General features: G+C 42.6%; 1 protein-coding gene across 4 annotated transcripts in view; it reads left to right on the top strand.

Annotated features, from left to right (window-relative positions):
- The first annotated feature begins 43 nt into the window (after window positions 1–43).
- The window catches only part of SNAP47 (synaptosome associated protein 47), a 55,737-nt gene continuing 37,020 nt past the window's right edge, over window positions 44–18,760 (top strand). For 3 of the 4 annotated variants that reach the window (XM_067530438.1, XM_067530440.1, XM_067530436.1), the window contains exons 1-2: window positions 8,426–9,120; window positions 17,397–17,881. In XM_067530438.1, coding sequence (XP_067386539.1) covers window positions 8,525–9,120; window positions 17,397–17,881 — 1,081 coding nt within the window. In that variant the 5' untranslated portion in view covers window positions 8,426–8,524. Of the gene's footprint in view, window positions 238–8,425; window positions 9,121–17,396; window positions 17,882–18,760 lie in introns of those variants that run through there. The other variant, XM_067530439.1, reaches the window with a different exon arrangement.

Genomic DNA, 18,760 nt, shown 5'->3' with positions numbered 1-18,760 from the left:
GGGGTGGGGTGGGGTGTATCCGGGCTGCGCCTGCGCCGGGCGAGTGGGTCTCGCGGAGGCCGGAACCCGGCGTGCGGGGCTGCCCGTTCTCGGGGAGAGAGGAATCGGGGAGGACCCAAGGGCCTGGCTCGGCCAATGGGAGCGGGCGGCGGAGAGGCGGAGGCCGTTGACGCTGAGCGGCCCGGCCCGGCCCGGCCCCGCCCCTTCCCCGCGTCCCGACCCCCTGGCGGGAGGCAGGTGAGTCGCTCCGGCCCTTTGCGTGGGGGAGGGGCGTGTGTCTGTGTGCGCGCCCCCGGCTCTGTGCCCCTCCCCCTACGGCACACTGGCCGGTGGCGCTGTCTGTCCGTCCGTCTGTCCGTCCGCCCCGTCAGAGGGGAAGGGGGGAGCGCACGAAGCGGGGTGCGGCGGGCCCCCCAGGCGGTGGGGGAGGGGGGACTCCTGTGGGGTGCGGCGGGCCCCCCAGGTGGTGGGGGAGGGGGGACTCCTGTGGGGTGCGGCGGGCCCCCCAGGTGGTGGGGGAGGGGGGACTCCTGTGGGGTGCGGCGGGCCCCCCAGGCGGTGGGGGAGGGGGGACTCCTGTGGGGTGCGGCGGGCCCCTAGACGGGGTGCGGGGTGTGGCGGGCCCCTTACGTTGCGGGGGGATGGGCTCTCTAGGCGGGGGGGGGAGGGTCTCCTGCTGGAGGCAGGCTGACAGTATAAAGCATTTCAGAATAGTCCGTCCATGATACTAACCTGGGCCAAGACTTCAAAGGCCAGTGATGCCAGAAACAAAAGATCGGTACCAAGAGAGGTTAGAAATACGAGCTGGCCATTGAAGATTATAGTCATCAATGCAGCTCATTCTGGGGGGAAGGAAGAATTGCCCAGAAAGACCTCGAATGGGAGAAGGACGAGTGGGATGCTCTGATGCTGGGGATGGTGGGGCAAGGCACATTGAAAGCGGACCCTACGCTATGCAGGAGTTTACAGAGTGGTGTAACAGTGTATGTAAACGCATGATGTCACAGACTGGGAACGCTTAGTTACTCTTGTCACTTACATAATGCCTCTCAGGTAATGATCTCAATGCATTTTGCAAAAGAGGGAAAATTACCTCATCCCCATCACCTCAGGAGCAGCTGAGTCACAGAGAGGTTAAGGGACATGCCTAAGGCTACACAGTTATCTCGGTGGTAGAGCCAGTAATAGAATCCAGGTCTCTTGGGTCCCAGTCTGGTCTCCTAACCACTGGATCGCATGCTGCTTTGCATCTGGAATATCAGATGGGATGAGTCAGGCTATGTAATATTTTCTTTGAGTAAAAAGCAGAAGCCCCACTGCTTGGGATATTTAAAACTAGACTGACGAGACACTAGCAAATACAGTGTGAGGAAACCATCACAGTTCGACTCTGGAAGATGGAATGGATGAAATAATAGGCTTCTTTCATCTCTGATTTATATGGTGAATTAATTTATACCAATTATTATTTGCATTTATATTGCAGTAAGGTCTAGATGCCAAACAGTTCAGGGTCCTGTTGCATCAGCTGATGTACAAACACCTAGTAAATGACAGTCCCTGCTCAGATTGCTTACAATCTAAGACAAGATACAATTGGCGACTGAGACGAAGGTCGGTAGTGGCAAAGGCAAGGGAGATGGTAACAAAATTATAGGTTGTGTGCAATTTTTATTATCTTTTTTTATTTGTATTATCGCACCTAGGACCCTCAATCAAAGTGTAGGACCCCACTGTGCTGGGTGCTATACAAACACAGAGCAGAAAGGCAGTCCTTGCCTCAAAGAGCTTGCAATCTAAGTATAAGACAAGAGACAAGAGATGGATATAGATAGATGGAGTAGGACAAGGAAACAATGAGACAATATTGTCTAAATAGACCACAGACGCAGGATGGGGAAAGGGTGTATCTAATACACAGGCAGCAAATGTCATGTATGTTTCACGGTTTTGGGAGTGGAGTGGGTTTAATTAAAAGGGGATCAGCTATATGGAAAGAAAAGGGAAGGGAACAGGGGAGAAGACAGTAGGAAGGGTAGATATGGAATGAAGCAGAAGTGAAGAGACTGGGTTTGTCTACACTAGAAATGCCACAGCTGTGGTGCTGCAATGTGAACACATACAACAGTGAGGGAAGGGCTGTAGTAAATCCACTTCTCTGAGAGCCGGTAGCTAGGTTGACGGAAGAATTCTTCTGTTGACCTAGCAGTGTCTGCACCAGGGCTTAGTTTGGCTTAACTACATCATACAGGGCGTGACATTTTTCACAGTACTGTAGACCAGGCCTATGAGGAAAGAAGAGGGTGGAGCAAACAGCCGCTCTGCACAGGGCAGAGTAAGTCAGAATAGTCGGTGTTTTTGACAGGAATGTCCAAAGGTCTCTTTGGCTGTTTCTCCTTATACCATGTGGAGTCTCTGGTTGGCTCCTGAGTCCTCTCTGCAACCCACATGGTTGAGGGAGGGCAGGCACTGTTTGGGTAATAGGGTCCTCCAGAGGGGGGTGGGTGGAGGGGATGTCTCTGCTGTACAGTTTTGGATGCAGGGGGAGTGCTAGGGAAAGGGGTGACTCTGGATAGGCTCCATTTTCCCCAGTCTCCCCCAGTGCTGCAATCTCTGTTTTGGCTGCTTCTGGTCCTACCAAGTGGAGTCTCTGGCTGGCTCTTAGCTAGCTGTCCAGGAGAAGTAATTACAGCTCACCACCTGCATAGCCACTGTAAACCATGGTTTATGGCTGGAACAGTATGTTTAAATACATGTTTAATGCTTCCCCTCCAGCATTCCATCCCCTGCTCTCTTTTTTTTGGTGGTGGTGGGGAGGCATAATTGGGAGGGGAAGCAGGTCTGTCACTCTATGCTAATCAGGCTACTTGAAGTCTTGGCTTCAACTGTTGTGTAGTATTGTGTGCTATTAAATAGTTGCCACGATCTGTGCCATTGGTGGCTTCATTGTTGAATGAAGTGATTCCTGACTAGTTTATGTACCATTTAAATTTCTACAGCACTTTGGGATCCTCTGAGACAAAAAAGCCTATTATATAACTAAGATGATTATTAAGCATATTGTGGTGAAAAATGCATATGCAATAGCTGTGGGAAATTACAATTTCTGAACTCATAATTAGTAATAGATCTTGCTTGTGTATTCTGTCCTCAGACACAGAGAGAAACTGACTATCAAGGTAAAGAATGTATATCCCTCAGTGAGTCAAAAGACATATGACCAAAGAGTACATAGCATACACAAATTCCCAGTAGTTAATTGTTTTATTCTGCTGGAGAGAGAGAGGAGTTTTGTCAGATGTCTGCCTTATGTCAAGAGTTAAATTTTACTAGTATCTTTATTCTTTATCATTAGATTTTTTCTTTTTGGTATCAGATGTAGTAAGTAGGCTTTTGCCCTTTCCACAGTTCATTTGTTTTTTACTTAGTCATTAAGAAATAGAAAGAGGAAATAAACAAAACCCCCGTCTTGAATACAAAGGACAAACTTGCAAAGATGGCAACTGGAGGTAAATAACTTGGTTTATAATATTTATTATTCCAATTATGGTGGCATGGTTGCAAGACCATAGTTTAGGTTGCATCAGAGATTTCAGTTTAATTATGTATAGGATCTGGGAGAAAATGTTGTTTGGATGAGAAGCTATTGGCTGTTACAATGAGAGGAAGGATGGTCTTATGGATTTTTTTTTTTCAAACCCTAGAACTGGTTCATATCCAGTCTGAGATCTGGCAAAAGTTTAGAGTCAGTTGCTTTATTCCAAACTGTCCTTACATTCCTTTAGACAGAATGCCAAGAATTGTCCTGCCAAACTGTGGGAGGATGCATTATTACTAACAGGGCCTGACATCTGAGAAACAGCTTTTTCCATTGGATAGGGCACAGGGCTGGGAGTTGGAAAACCTTGATTCTGTTTCAGGCTCTGCCACAAACTTCCTATGTAATCTTGGGCAAGTCTCTTAATGGCTCCATGCCATCTGTAAAATGGGGCTTATACTCCTTACTTAACAGGGGTTCTTTCAGTAAACTAGGTTGGCTTTTGGAATATATTAAGGATCTTGTGAGTTTTAGGATACAATACAATGTGTTCATCTGGTTTGGCTACCAGTAAGTATTTTGACAATACTGCAGTGGTGTTGTAGCTTTGTTGGTCTCAGAATATTAGACACACAAGGTAGGTGAAGTAATATATTTTATTAATATAGTTATATCTTCTAGAAGTTGCTTCAATGAAATATATTACCTCACCTACCTTGTCTCTAATATGATTGTTAATGTTTCTTGAGGCAGAAGGTAAGTACTGTGTAACTATTTTATTTGTTTTAATTTTTTAAATAAATACTTGCAGGTGAATGCCAGAATGGTAAATAATCTCAGTTATTTAAATAAATAGTAACACAGAGAAGCTAAAACACTTATTGATCTTTAAATTGTTCAGACTGTAATTAAGGGTATATAGTCAATTTGAAATGTAGTCAATTTCAAAAAGTCAAGTCTGGTTTACACTTAAAAGTTATACCAGTAAGTTAGGGGTGGATTTTTGTTTTGTTGAACTAACTTAAGGGAATCCACATAAGTTATACTGGTATAAGCCCTAGTGTGGACATAATTGTAACCATATAACTGTGCTTATACTGGTATATCTTATGTCAGTTCCCCAAACCAACTTAATCTATACCTGTACAAATACTTCTATACTGGTATAACTGCTTCCACATTTGAACAGTTTTGCTGGTTTAACTATACTGACAAAACCCTTAGTGTCAGGCGCTGTACCTATTCTGGAGTATCCCTGCTAATTTTTGTGGTTTTACGCTTCACTGTCTTTTAAAACTATTTTTCTCATCCATCTTTCTGTGTGAAAGACCTTCACAAACAGAGGAGAGAAATGACTGCCTATACACAGGAAACAATAAAATTGACTAAGTACAAAGTGGTGTCATGCCCACAGTAAACTAACTAGAAAAGCAGATGATATAAATACGTTGTTTTTTCTCTTCAAATCTTTCAGGTATAAATCTAATGTATTAGGTATAAAAATAGTAAGTAAAAAATTTCTTGAGATAATTCTTTCTAAGCCTCACAGTACTCTTGTGAAGTAGAGAAATATCACCAATTTATAGGTGGAGAAATGGAGGCTAAATGTTTTAACAACTTGTCCAAGTCACACAGCAAATCGGTGGCATAGCTAACTAGAATTCATTGCTCCTAGTTCTCAGCCTTGGTATGTTGCTAACACTGCCTATATTTACTGGATTTGCTTGTTTATTTTGTCTTCAGCCCCAAAAATAGGTGACTTGAAGTTGTTGTAAAGGAGATACCATGATATGTGTGTATGTAGGATTGTAATCCTGCTAGGGCAAACAGTTACAATACTAAACATACATCCAGGGACGCATCTTGCAAACATCTGCTCTGGGCTGGATTCTGGTGCCCTTACTCACATTGGTTTCAGTATGGCTACCTATGAAGTAAGGTACTAAACTTGGGTGTGTCAGAATCTGGCCCTGTGTGAGTAGTCCTTATGGAAATAGTCCCGTTGATTTAAATGTGACTAATAGTGTGAGTAAGCAAGGTTGGATCCACAGATAGGAATGTCAGTGCAAAGGTGTTTATGAATGTATGTGTTTAAATATACAAGATCTGGTGACTAGTCATAGCATGGGGGCCATAGGAGTATCAGACTGAAGACATTTAAAGCAAGAAGATTGTTAACTTTTTGTCTAATATTAGAATTCCTGAAAATTCCCGAAAGGGGAAGCAAATCATAGTTGAAGTCAAACTAGTCATTAGTGTGCCAGCATAAATTACCATCTAGATTAATCTGATTTTGGTAGCTCCACAGTGTAAATAATCTGACCTTTCATTGCTTATAGCAAAATAAAGTACCAGAGTACCTTAAGACTGTATTGCAACAGTGAGGATCTGTAATTTTTGTTATGATGCATCAAAGACGTCAATAAGATAATTAATACATGAGCATTTAAATCACTATTATTCAGTGCCTGTGTTTCTTACTTATGTTACTTCTTATGAGCAATGTGGATGTTATATCACTTGTGGAATGTACAAACTCTTACAATTTGAGCATTAAAATTCTGGGGGAATGAAAGAAATTTAAAGAGGAACAATGTGGGTCTCAAGGGCAGACTACAGGAAGAGGAGATGGTCCAAGTGTATTTTTTTGGTTGCTGTATACTTGTCTCCCTCTGTCCTTTTCCACCAAATATGTGTGCACTAAAGTTACAATTCCATTGTTTAGTTTCTGACATGAACAAAGCACTCTTCAGGCTATGATTTAATCAGATTTTCTTGCCGGATTTACAGATAGCCACATAAAATTGTTGATTATTCATACTATTGTTCCTCAAGTGACGACATAAATTGCCAATGAAGTTTGGGTAGTGTCAAGTGATAATAGCACAGCCCAAAATTCAGAATTTAAATCATTTTGTGCTACTCCACACAGATTGGAACATGGTTGGGTCTCCTAATGTCTCCTCAAAGCCTCTTCCTACGCTTCTACCCCTTACTGTTGTCTGTCTTGAATCCGTATGTGCATTTAGAGGGCAAAATTGCTACAGCATCTACATTCTGTCACATTTTGTTTAACAGCTTTGCCCACTGGTCATGAGCTCCTCTATGAGGGGCCAGAGTGGCATCCTCTCAACTCTGCTATGTGCTTGCCTACTGTAGTCCAGCAGTATAAATTTAAGTATGGCTTTTTATTTTTTTGCGTAGAATAAATTATAGGCATCATAATAAAGGCTGTATTAGTCTTATGGTCATCTGTGGTTTTGTGGAAAACATAACATCTCTGAAAAAATTCACTTTCTGCCATTTATTTATTGACCAGACTCAGAAAAAGCCTGCCAGATGTGGATGTAATCAAGAGCGAGTAATTCTTTTTTATGCTCATGACAAGCACATGTGTTGTGTAATGGGTGTCAGGTTCTAGGACCTTCCGTAAAGATGCTGAGCTGTTTAAATGACTCATCCTGGCAGTCAGAGCACATGAATCTTGTTCACTCCAACTCAGTTTATAAAAAGTTTAGGCTGTGAAAAAACACCCCCCTGAGCGACATAAGTTTTGCCGGCATAAGTGCTTGTGTGGACAGTGCTATGTCGGCGGGAAAGGCTCTCCCGCGGGCATAGGTACTGCTGCTCATTTAGGTGGTTTTATTGTGTCGGCAGGAGAGCTCTCTCCCGTTGACATAACACGGTTACACAAGCGCTCTTACAGTGTCACGGCTGTACTGATACAGTTGTGCTGCTGTAAGTTTTAAGTGTAAACTAGCCCCAAGTGCAGCTTCATCAGCTATTTGGATTTATCGCAGCAACCAAAAGCTGGGAGACAGGATGGTCTCCATGCCTACCGTTTCTTTGGGAGAGGTAAAACGGACATGATCAATTTAAAACCAAATGGCCATTAATCACAGCCACCTTTTCTCTCCGTTTTCTGTCTCTGAGCGTGGTTGGCCTTTCTAGCTCTCCTACAGCAGCACAGCTGTACGATATAGCTATGCTGCTGTAAGTTTTAATTGTAGACAAGCCCTGAGAGATCTAGGGACAGAGGAGTCGCCATAGGAACAATTGAGCTCGGTATGTTTAAGTCAACAATAAAGGAAACTATGGCATGAGTTTAGACCCTATCCAGCACATGTGCATTGTGGTAGGAGCAGGCTGGTAGGGCCACTTGCTTATGTTTGTCCAAAGAAGTTTTTTTAAAGAGACACGCAATGCTCATGCTAAACAGTGAATTATGATTTAATGGTTACGGGGCTGCATTCGTATCTTTTGGTAAATCAAATGAGTTGTCTCTTGTGCTTAGAGTAACAGAAATCATTTCTGCTTCTCTTAACCTTTGAATGCCCCTGGGCAGCACTCTGAGAGGTGGCAAATAGGCAGCTAAATCTTGTGTGTTATTTACAATAAAGTATGCTTGAATGTGTATGGAAAGGGACGTACAAATGAAAGCCTGGGCCATTTTTACAAAGATGAAATTTTTCACTAACTACTCTATTTTGGTAGGTTTTAAAAAAAAATATGCTGAATAAAGCATGCATATATAAGTAATTTGTTTATAAAGCACCTGCCCCCACCACCCCAGCCATGGCACCTGGAGCACTACAGATTATCAAAATACAACCGTATACTAATGACTCAAATATCATAAACACACAATATAAAAGCACTGCACTGAAATGTGATCATTTGGGAACTGGGAGGAATGGCTGGGGCAGCTGGAGTTGCTTTCAGAGGAAACAATAGTAAAATAGCATTTTTTTTTTTTTTTTTTTTTTTTTGAAAAGAGGCATTTTTTCAAGGTAAAATTGGAGATGGAAGAGGAGGGGTGGTAAGTTCCACCCCCTAAAGCTCACAGCAGCCAAAACTTGATCACCTACATACCTGAGATGAGCAACACAGATAAGCTGGCTGGTGTCTGAGATCAGTTACCTGCCAGAATGGTGCCTATGGGGACACCCTTGATCTGTGCACCCTAACTTACAAGAATGATCTCAAATGTATTTTTCTGCCGTGTTGACTTCTTTTTCTTCTTCTCACTTTGAAGGTGACAGATCTGTCGTGACTGTAGAAGAGGACCTTAACAGCGAGCTAATGAATGAGGACATATGTATCCATGCGTGGCCCTGTTCCTATTATTTAGCCACTGAGAAACGATGGGTCTCTGGCAAACTCTTACTGACTCCTATTGCGGTGAAATTTACAGCTGACAAGACCGGAGAGCTTCTGGTCAGCTTCCATCTTTCCAGCATCAGTGAGATCAAGAAGGAGTCCTCCAGTTTAATATTCAGCTCCCTCACAATTCTGGAGAAGGAGAATACCAAGCACTGGTTCAGCTCCCTTCAGCCCAATAGAAATGTGGTCTTCAACATTCTTGAGCACTTCTGGAGGGAGCAGCTGCTGTCGCGTCCAGGGGCTGCTGCTCAGGCAGATTCTCTGCAGACGACAAAAGGGAAGGAACTGACTGGCTTAATGTCTGCATCCCAGAAACGTTTGGAGGATACAGCAAAGGTGCTCCAGTATCAGGGTGAACAGTTTGATAACATCATGAAAGGACTGAACAAGATTGACTCTGATATGGATGTAACAGACAGGTACGGTAGCATAACTGGAGCTGAACAGTAGCTGATAGTTCATATTGTCTGTGTCTGAAACCTTACTGTAGGATTTTCACATTCAGTATTCATGTTACTTACATTCCAGACACCTTTTTTTAAGTTGCTATGCTTTACTCTTCCGGTTTTGTGTTAATTGGGGAGCGCTGAGTGTGTCAGCCCTGGTGATTTTTGTGATGTGGATAATCATCTCCTAGAGCTAGGATGAGAACACACCCAGCTAATTTTCAGTTGGGGTACGTTTTATCCCCTCCTTCATGCATGTGAAGAACCTCTGCTGTGATTCTGCTTTATAAGGGAGGGAGCTGTTCAGGGGCTGCATCTACTGCACTCAGCTCAGCTCTCCTCCCTGTGCTCTAGTGCAGTGTTTCTCAACCTTTTAAGTAGCAAGTACCCCTAACTTCTGAACATTTTAATAAGTACCCCAACACTCAATTTTCCACTCTGAGAAATACAATCTTTTTCCCCTTTACCGCTGGACGACTGTATTTCTCATAAAGCAGGAGAGTTCTGCAGTGCTGTGTGGCTGTGGCAGATCACAAAACCCCCAGCTGTTTCTCCCCTCCTTCCTCCTCCCCTTCCTTCATATAGGAGCAAAGGTCAATGCCAGCCAATCACCATGGCCTGATGGCAGGGTCACCTGGTGGTCTCTTTACACAGGTAGGAACTTGTGAGGTCTGAGCAGGCACTAGCATCCCACCAGAGTAGATAGCAGCACTCCCCATGGCCGTCCCTAGGGGGGTGCAGGCTTGGGGCAAATCACACTGTGTGGGCCCCTCTTAACATGTTTATACTGGTAAAATCTGGGGCTGTCATAGTTGTCAATTAAACTGCAGAACTAGAGCAGTGAAATTGACAAGTAAGCCTGCGGGCAGAGCCCGGCTCCAGGACTGGGCAAGCCGCTGGGCTCTCCGCCTGGCTTTCTGGGCACCGGGCTTTGAGCCATAGACGGGAGCTGCCACGTGGGCAGGTTGCAGGCAGCTGCCTCCTGGCTTCCAGCCCGTGAGGTGGGTGACTGCCACCTGCTCCAGGCTGGAGTGGAGGAGGCTTCCACACAGGCTGGGACCTGGGGATGTGGGTAGGCGGCAGGCAGCTGCTGCCCATCTTCATGCTGAGGCGCAGGAGGCTGTATCTTGATTCAGAGCCGGGGTACGGGTGGCAGCCACCCAGCTGAGAGCCCAGCTCCCAGGGCACAGGAGGCTTCCCAAAAAGCCGGTGGCTGCCGCCCAGATTCCCAGGACTGGGGCAGCTGCCGTCTACCTCCCAGCTAGGAGGTGGGACTGGGCAGGAAGCTGGCAGCTGCCGCCTGCCTCCCCCAGAAGCTGGCAGCTGCCGCCTGCCTCCCAGCTGGGAGCCGGGAGCCGGCAGGAAGCAGGTGGCTGCAACCTGGCTTCCTCAGAAGTAGGTGGCTACCGCTCACCTCCCATCACTGAGTTTTTCGCCGCATACCCCCTGCCTGTGTCTCGTATACCCGCAGGGGTACACGTACCACAGGTTGAGAAACTATGCTCTAGTGTGCACAAGGCAGAGCTGGAAAATCCACTGTTGGATCTTTTCACTGCAGAGGGGGACATGTGAAAGCTCCTGCACAGATACTGAGCACACAACCTGCAATTTTGGATGGGGGAATTTTGGGCTTAGTGCATCTGGGTTTGGGGAAATGACTGTAGAAATGGCATCTCCGTGTTCTATATGCGTGTTCAGATTGTACAGCCACTTGCTTTTCATCACAAATGCTCACTACTCTTAGATGCCAGCAGAATCGATACAGCTGTGGAAGAATGAGCTGCCGGATTCTCTTTTGTCTTATGCCATGTTGATCAAAATGTCAGCTAAACTGTACCTGCAGAAAGCACTTTACTTATAAGAAACAGAAAACCTGGCTTGATTTTTTTTTTTTTTCCCCCAGATCCCAACCTGTGTGTGCAAAGCTTCTTGTTAGAGCATTTAAGACAAATCTTTCATACAAGTTATACACCTAAATCCACATTTAGGCACCTAAAATAAGTGGCCTGTTTTTCAGAGATGCTGAGTTCCCACAACTCACATTGAAGTCAGTGAGCACCTAATCCGAACATTTTGGCTTTATCAAACTTTTAATAATTACTCAGCTCAAAGGCAAATGTGATCTGTTTTGTAGAAGTTTGGATGCTGCAGGTAGAATCCAGCAACAGCATAATAGAGACTTTTGTAGAGCCAAGTACATTGCAATGTCTTAGAGATATGCAGCTACAAAATTCCTCGCGGGTTCTGGGACAGCTGCATAAAGAAACAGATACAGTGAAGTTCTAATAGTTTCTTTTGGAAGAAGCTTCTAATTTCCAATGGATAATAACATTTGAGAGCAAGTGTTGTTGATTTCCCAGTGATTCTGATTATATTCTCTATACCCTTTAATGAAAAGCCAGAAAAATTGAAAACTTCAGTAGCAGCTTTTAAAGTTCTCCGTCAATAAACAATGATTCAGAAAGTTACCCCTTGTTTTTTGGAAGAAACATTTGTTTTACATTAATATACATGGGGAGATACTGTTTGTCTTCATGAAACGGAAAAAAGTTAGATGCTTTGATTTACAGATGGTAGGATAAAGGAAGACACTGAACAAATGATAATTCAGATTCTATTTATCTACTGTATCTAAGGATTAGCTGACATGCAAACAGCCTAAAACTGAACCTAGAAATCATTAGCCTAATCAGGTGTTTTGATTTTGCACTTTACTTGTTTGGGTTTTTTAGTTTATCTTTCAGCATGATTTTTCAATGGTTTTTCAAACAGCTGATGGTGACAACTTTCTCCTCTTAAGGTAAAGCCACATCTGTTGTATAGGAAACAAAAAAAAAAAAACCCAAATTATAGCACTTGAACATTGATCAGAAGCTAATTTCACTTTTGAAATTTGCTTGTGTGTGTGTGTAAAATACCTATGTAGGTAATCTCTTCTCCTATGTTATTTTTCAGTGTTGTGCAGGAGGAGTCCTTAATGTGTGTGTTTCATTAGTCCCTTAAATATTTTTTAGGCAACTTGATTAGTAGGCTGCATGAGCAGCATCAGCTTTGCGGGGGTGCCTTCGTGAGAGATCAGTAGTCAATATCTGATGTCATGATTAATGTCCAAAGTAGGCCACTTTTGAGACTGGTCAACATGGTAGGTGGCTCACCTGAGTTTCCTAGAAAAGGAATTGACCATCGGCACCAGTGTCTCCCACTGGGGCGAAGAGCTACCCAACAACTCAACTTCTTATGCACTGAAATGATTATGTGCATAGGGTGAAATTCATCTCTGTGCAGAGGGCCGGCACACAAGCCTTTGCACCACTTATGTCCTACATAAGCTTTCAAGATACTTTCCAATCTTGTGGGACTTAAGTGGTACTTAGATCTTCTTTCCTATGCAGAGGGGGGGATATCATCCTAATGACTTCATTGCATTAAAAAAAAGAGAGAGGGAGAACAAATGACTGTCCATTAAATATCACAACAATAGATGCCTTATTAAAACCTGAAATAGAATGGCAATAGAATAAATTATCTTTGGGTACAAAATAATTCCTTTTGACTGTGCATGAAGCATTTGGCTTCCAGCAATATAATCCAGTCTCAGGTACATTTTTATATTTGGGTGTTATTTTACTGCCCTTGTGCTCATAGCTAGTCGATATTTGTATAGTATGATTTATTTTCTATAAAGGCTTGGGAAGCATGGCTTTGTAGAACCTTGTTAATGACCTGCCAAATGCTGTTTTGTATGTTTTTATCATGATCTTACAATTATACATCCCAGAGGACCACAAAATATTATACCAGCTTTTGCTGACTGCACTAGTTTGTAGTAGCAAATGTTTTATAGTTAACTTTGAGACAACGTTTCTCTTCTATCCCTGGTTTTGTTAGTTCCCTACAACTTTGTATTTAAAAAAAAAAACGTGATGAAATTTTCCATATGTAGTCTCAGATGCTACCTCCTGTATTGATTAGAATTCCCAAATTGACATTCTGAAGTCTGATAGAGTTCTGCTGCAGAATCAGACCCAGAATTATTAGAATGAGAATTCTGATGCCCATGGGAGAGATGCTCACAAATAGGAAAGGCCCTTGGGCCTTGTAATATTTTTATTAGCACAATTAGCAAAATCACAAACTCTCCAACTCAGCAAAGTAGGTAGAAATAATACAGAATGGTCAAAATATCCAGCATCTGAGCATCCATATGCTCTCATCATCCGTTGCGGGGACCTAGAATGGGCGAGACAGGACCACTCGTGGATCACCTATCTCTGACTTGCCAAGAAGATTGCATCGACATAATCCATGGTTAGACCTGTTGTAGGGTTTTATGGCTTCCATGAATATTCATAAGGATGTCCAGACTCCTCTGTCCAAAACCTAAGTTCCTCATGATAATAATGTTGAGGTGCTTCTCATAGGTTATTATTTCATTTACCTCAAGCTTATTACAGTATATGTCTATTGGTTATAATGCCATTCTTGCAGTTGCACATCTGCTGATGGTCTCATCCTAAAATATCCGAAGCTGTCAATAACTTGTATTCTTCTGTTACCTATCAGCAATTTCACCATATTTGTTTATTATAGCTTGCTGTTTTGTGATCTAAAGTTATTCATGGCTAGCAGCTTATGGTAAGGCATCTTGGGTTTATGCTCAATTTGGCTAAGCTATTGTCTTCAAGGCGCTGAGGCCTGTAGGCTTCTTGAATTACTTTCTTACCGAATACCTATATTTTACCTACCATACCCTTAGGGTACACAGCCCAAAAGTGAGTTCTTCAGATGTTTAAGCAAAAGTAGTTCACCTTATCTTTGAGTTACCTGGGGTGAAGAGAGAGTCCATTTTCTGCTGTACTGCGAATATATTTATACAACACCACACACACATCAAACCCAGCACAACTCAAGTTGAAATTTACCACGGGGCTAGTTTTTTAATGAGGGCGACTCAGGCCTATTTGTTGTTTAACATATTCTTGCTGATTTATATTGATTTGAATAATCAGCTTTGCTCGTGCAGAATATGAAAGGTGCAATGTTTTTTCTTTTTGTAAGGGAAATTAACCGTTGGAAGAGTTTACCTAGAAAGGTGGTGGATACTCTATCACTTAAAGTCTTTAAATCAAGATTGGATGTCTTTCTAAAATATATAATATAGCTTAACCACAAGTTACTAGCATGGTGCAAGCACCACTTGATGAAATTCTCTGTCCTGTGCTAGGCAAGAGGTCTCACTGGATGATCGTAAGAGCCCTTATGGCTTAAAACTCTATAAGATTTTGATTTTAAGAACCAAGAGCTAGTCTACACTGAAAGCACTATATCGGCGCAGCTATGTTAATGCAGCTGTGCTGCTATAGCTCGTCTGGTGAAAATGCTATATGCTGACTGGAGAGCTCTCTCCCATTGGCATAATTACTCCCCCCCTCATGAGAAGCAGAAGCTTTGTCGGCAGAAGAGCATCTCCCGCCAACATAGCACTGGTATGGACAGCACTTAGGTAACTTGCATTGCTCAGAAGTGTGGCTTTTTCACACCCCTGAGTGACGTAAGTTACATCAACTTACACGGTAGTGTAGATCTGCCCTAAGATATTATTAACAATATGGAAGGTATTAAGTTTGGTTGTTTTGTACTGCTCTTCATACTGGAATTGTTGTGCTGGTTTCATACTGTAGAAGTACACTGTGAAATCAGTCGAGAAATCAGTGTTTTAATCTATTTTTCCTTTTTAAGACACAAATTTAAAAATTAAATACAAAAAACTGTAACCTTCGTATTAAACTAACAACTTTAAATGCTCAGTGTAACCTTATATTGTGGAGTGCTTTGGATTATTATGTTAAATCTACTATGTTCCTTATACAGTGTGCCAAATCCTGTGCTTGAAGGCAACTGGAGATGAGCATGCACACACAACTGGAATTGCCTGGGTGTATCAATGAGCAAAATTGAGTCTGATGTGACTCAGTCTTTAAAGACAAAAATAGGCTTATCCAGTTTTGCAAATCTGTTGTTATAATGTCATTGATGCGCAAGACACTTTGGATACATATGACACAAGTTCCCTGCCCCAGGGAGTCTACAGCCTAAGACTCTGATCCTGCAATTTGATGGACAACGCGTGAGCTCCGTGGAAACCACAGACAGTTGGCAAGGTTTTTCAGGGGGTCTGTGCAATTGCAAAATCTTGTAATCGATAGACTGATGACACAACCAAAATGCCACTGTGTCGTGGTAGGTAGCAAAGTGGTTGGGAGAAAGATAAACTGCAGTTAAAAACTAAGAGGAAAACACTGTCCTAGTTTGTTTCCTATAGAAACCAGACCATGTAATTGTTTCTCGTGTTTCTAGTTAGTTAGTTTTAACACTTCAAAAAATTGTTTTAAATTTCCCCATGGTCAGCTGACTCCAGGTGTTGATGTCCTGTAATGCTGCTTTGGTCTCAGAAGATAGTGCATGCTTACAGGGTCTGGTTTTCATAGTTGCTCTGTGCATAGAACTGCAGTTCAACTTCCTGACTACAGAATGGGGCCCAAAAGCAGTAATAGTGTAACATTTTAGAATTCTGGTTTAAAAGTTTCTGCTCCATCACTCTCAACATATCATTTTTAGGAAGACTACAAGATCTCAGTAGTCTGCTCCAGCGCCATTACTCATCTTGCATGCTAGCGACATAAATATCTGATGTTCATATTGTACTTGGGAGTAGGCTCTTGAAACAAGTTGTGCTTTCCTCTTTTATTATAAATTCAGTGTCTTATTCCCAATTTTTTTTTTTGGCCTTTCTTAATTTTATCTTTTAAAGTAGATGGATTTCTTTTAGCAGGCCTGTTTGAACGTTGTACAGAACTTTGTTGGCTACTGAACAAAGTGTATTTGGTTATAGCTTCCTTTTGAGATTCAATTCTGTGTTTGCAGCCAAACTAAACAGGAACTTGAAGTCTCAAACTCTCATGTAGAACAGCTTTCATACTCATATAATTATTTATTTTCAAAAGTTCTTTGCAAGATAGTGCCAACATGATGCATTTAATTGGATAGTACCTTTCTAGATCATGGAAAATGCGAACATGGTTAAACCAAACTCCTTCCCAACAAATGTCAATAAACCAGTAAAACTGCTATAGTGCCTTATTGTGCCAAAATTTCTCCATGAGCTTTTACAGTAGTAAATGTACTCTGTCCTGGCATTTGTTGTGTGATAATATTTGATAAGGTGTCATATCTTTATCTGCTAAAGCCATTTCTGATGAAGCTGGAAAGTGAAATTCTCATTAGTACTTAAGCATCTACTGCTAGATAATCTCCAAAGCAAAACAGTTTGCATGTGAAAACACCAATACTGGTTTTGGTTGCCTCCAGACTTTTCAGTGTAGTCTGAAGGATGGATGGGGTGGAGGAAGTTTGCATCAGGCTCCCCCCTTAGAGAGGGAGCCCAGGCCAAGTGGCATTGCAACTTAGTTCACAGGCTGTAACACATCTCAAGTTTGTCTTGGCCATCCCTCTGTTATGACAGAAGAGCCACCAACCAAACCTGAGTGGTGCTGTGAACCCGCACACCAGATCACAACACCCAGAAGGGGAGCTGGGCCAGCCCACAGGGTTGAGTGTAGGATGAGCTCACTCTTCAACCCGACCCCCACTTCCTTGGGCCTCCCTTTAGTGGTAATTTTTTGGGAAGGGTAGGGGGGCTTAGTTTCATATTTTGCTCCAGGCCCTCAAAATCCTCTGTGTAGCACTGCTTCTGACACTGAAGAAAAACGCCCTAGGGACATCAGCCCTCGTATTCCCCCCATCAGTAAGTTCCAGTTTGTTGCTCACAGCAGTGTGTCCTCAGTGCCCAGGTAACAAATCATAAGCTTGAACATCTGGCACACATTCATGGTGAAAATAGGGGACTTGATTCCTGGTTTGGGTTCTGACATGGACTTGCTTGAATGAGTCACTTATTTCCTTTGCTTTAACATATCCATCTATAAAATTAATAAAATAGTATGTAGAGCAAGAGGGTGGGGGGGGGGGGGGTCTTCTCCATAACATTTATAAAGTTCTTTGAGATCTCTGGATACAAGATGTTTTAAAAGTGCAACGTGGCTTTTTTAAAATGATTATAGGAATGAAGAGTTCATTTTCAAGTGTTTATTTCTTAATCAAGAAAGATCATTTGTTCTGAGGTAGAAGGATAGTGGGGATTTCCTATTGGTTTTCATTTTTTTTTTTATATATATTCTCTTTCCTATTAGGTTGTTGACGGAACTTGAATCACCTTCTTGGTGGCCATTCAGTGGCAAACTCTGGAAAGGGTCATCGGACGCAAAGCCAAAGGAAGAAGCCGTGATTTCAGGATCAAAGAATCAGGAAGGAGTAATAACCAGAATTCCAGTTATCATCACCCACAGAACGAACTCTAATGTCATGCCAGGAAAACTCACACTTCTGGTTTCTGGCCTGGAAATCAGTGACTCCAGTTCTCAGGTCATTCACCGGTTTGAATCGAAAGATGTAGATGATATCAAAGTTCATACGCCATATGAGATCAGCATTCGTCAGAGGTTTATTGGGAAGCCAGACACCTCTTATCGGCTATTGTCAGCAAAGATGCCGGAAGCAATCCCAGTCTTGGAGATGCAATTTAGTAAGAAAATACAGTTTTTGGAAGATGCATTGGGATTTGTCGGTGCAAGGAAATCTCCTCAGGCAGATTTTGGCAATTCCATATGGCAAGCAGGTAAATGACAGAAATTAAGCGATCAGTCTCGAAGCTGGTTCATTAGTAACAAATGTTCTTCAACAGATCATAAAATTTGGAAGAAAACTATGCAGGTTTTATAGTTCGAGTCCTCTTCCTTGTCTTAATAATCTAATGGTGATGAGACCACGCAAATGATAAAAGGAAACCTTTAACAGTAAGAGAGCAACATTAGTCAATGTCACTAGTGACAGGTACCTGTATATGAGAGCAAGGGATGGGGATGAAGAGATGGGATGAGCATTTACCTACAAACTTGAACAACCTTTGCCGGGGTTTGGTTCTACATCCCAAGGCCTACATTTTCCCAAGCGATCAGTGATTGTGCGTGTATTGAGTCTGCCCCACTCCTCTCCCCCACAGGATCCCATCTTAAAGGGGTCCAATTTTCAGAAAGTGCTGAGCACTCAGAAGCTGAGTTACCTAATCATACTAGTTGCTTTTGAAAATGATTGATTTGTTTCCTTCAGATACCTGTCTCCATTTTAAGTGCCTCTTTTCTCTTTGCTCTCTTGCCCTTGTTGGATTTTGGCCCATCTTTTGACAGTGGTCTTTTGAGGTCCACCCCCTTCTCTTTCTGCACGCTTGAGTCATGTCTCACAGCTCTTTTCCTTTTGGCTGATGATAGCTAGAGGTAGCTCTACACTGAACCAGTCACTGAGTTAATCATAGCCCATTTAAAAAACTTTGAGTCCTGCACAATTTAAAACGACCAACGTGTTAAACACCAACTTCAATAGACATAATAATAATAATGAAAATTACAGCGTATCAAAAAGCAGCAGAGTCCTATTAATCCTAGCTCCTTCTATGACTGGGAATTTGTTTTTAAAACCATATTCTGTGTGCACGAAAACA

Source organism: Emydura macquarii, unplaced genomic scaffold, assembly GCF_026122565.2.
Source record: "Emydura macquarii macquarii isolate MOO-44397 ecotype Brisbane River unplaced genomic scaffold, CSIRO-AGI_Emac_v2 contig_3080, whole genome shotgun sequence".
NCBI classification, from domain to species: Eukaryota; Metazoa; Chordata; order Testudines; family Chelidae; genus Emydura; species Emydura macquarii.
The sequence above is the reverse complement of the archived record's forward strand: the minus strand, read 5'-3'. Positions and strand labels throughout refer to the sequence as shown.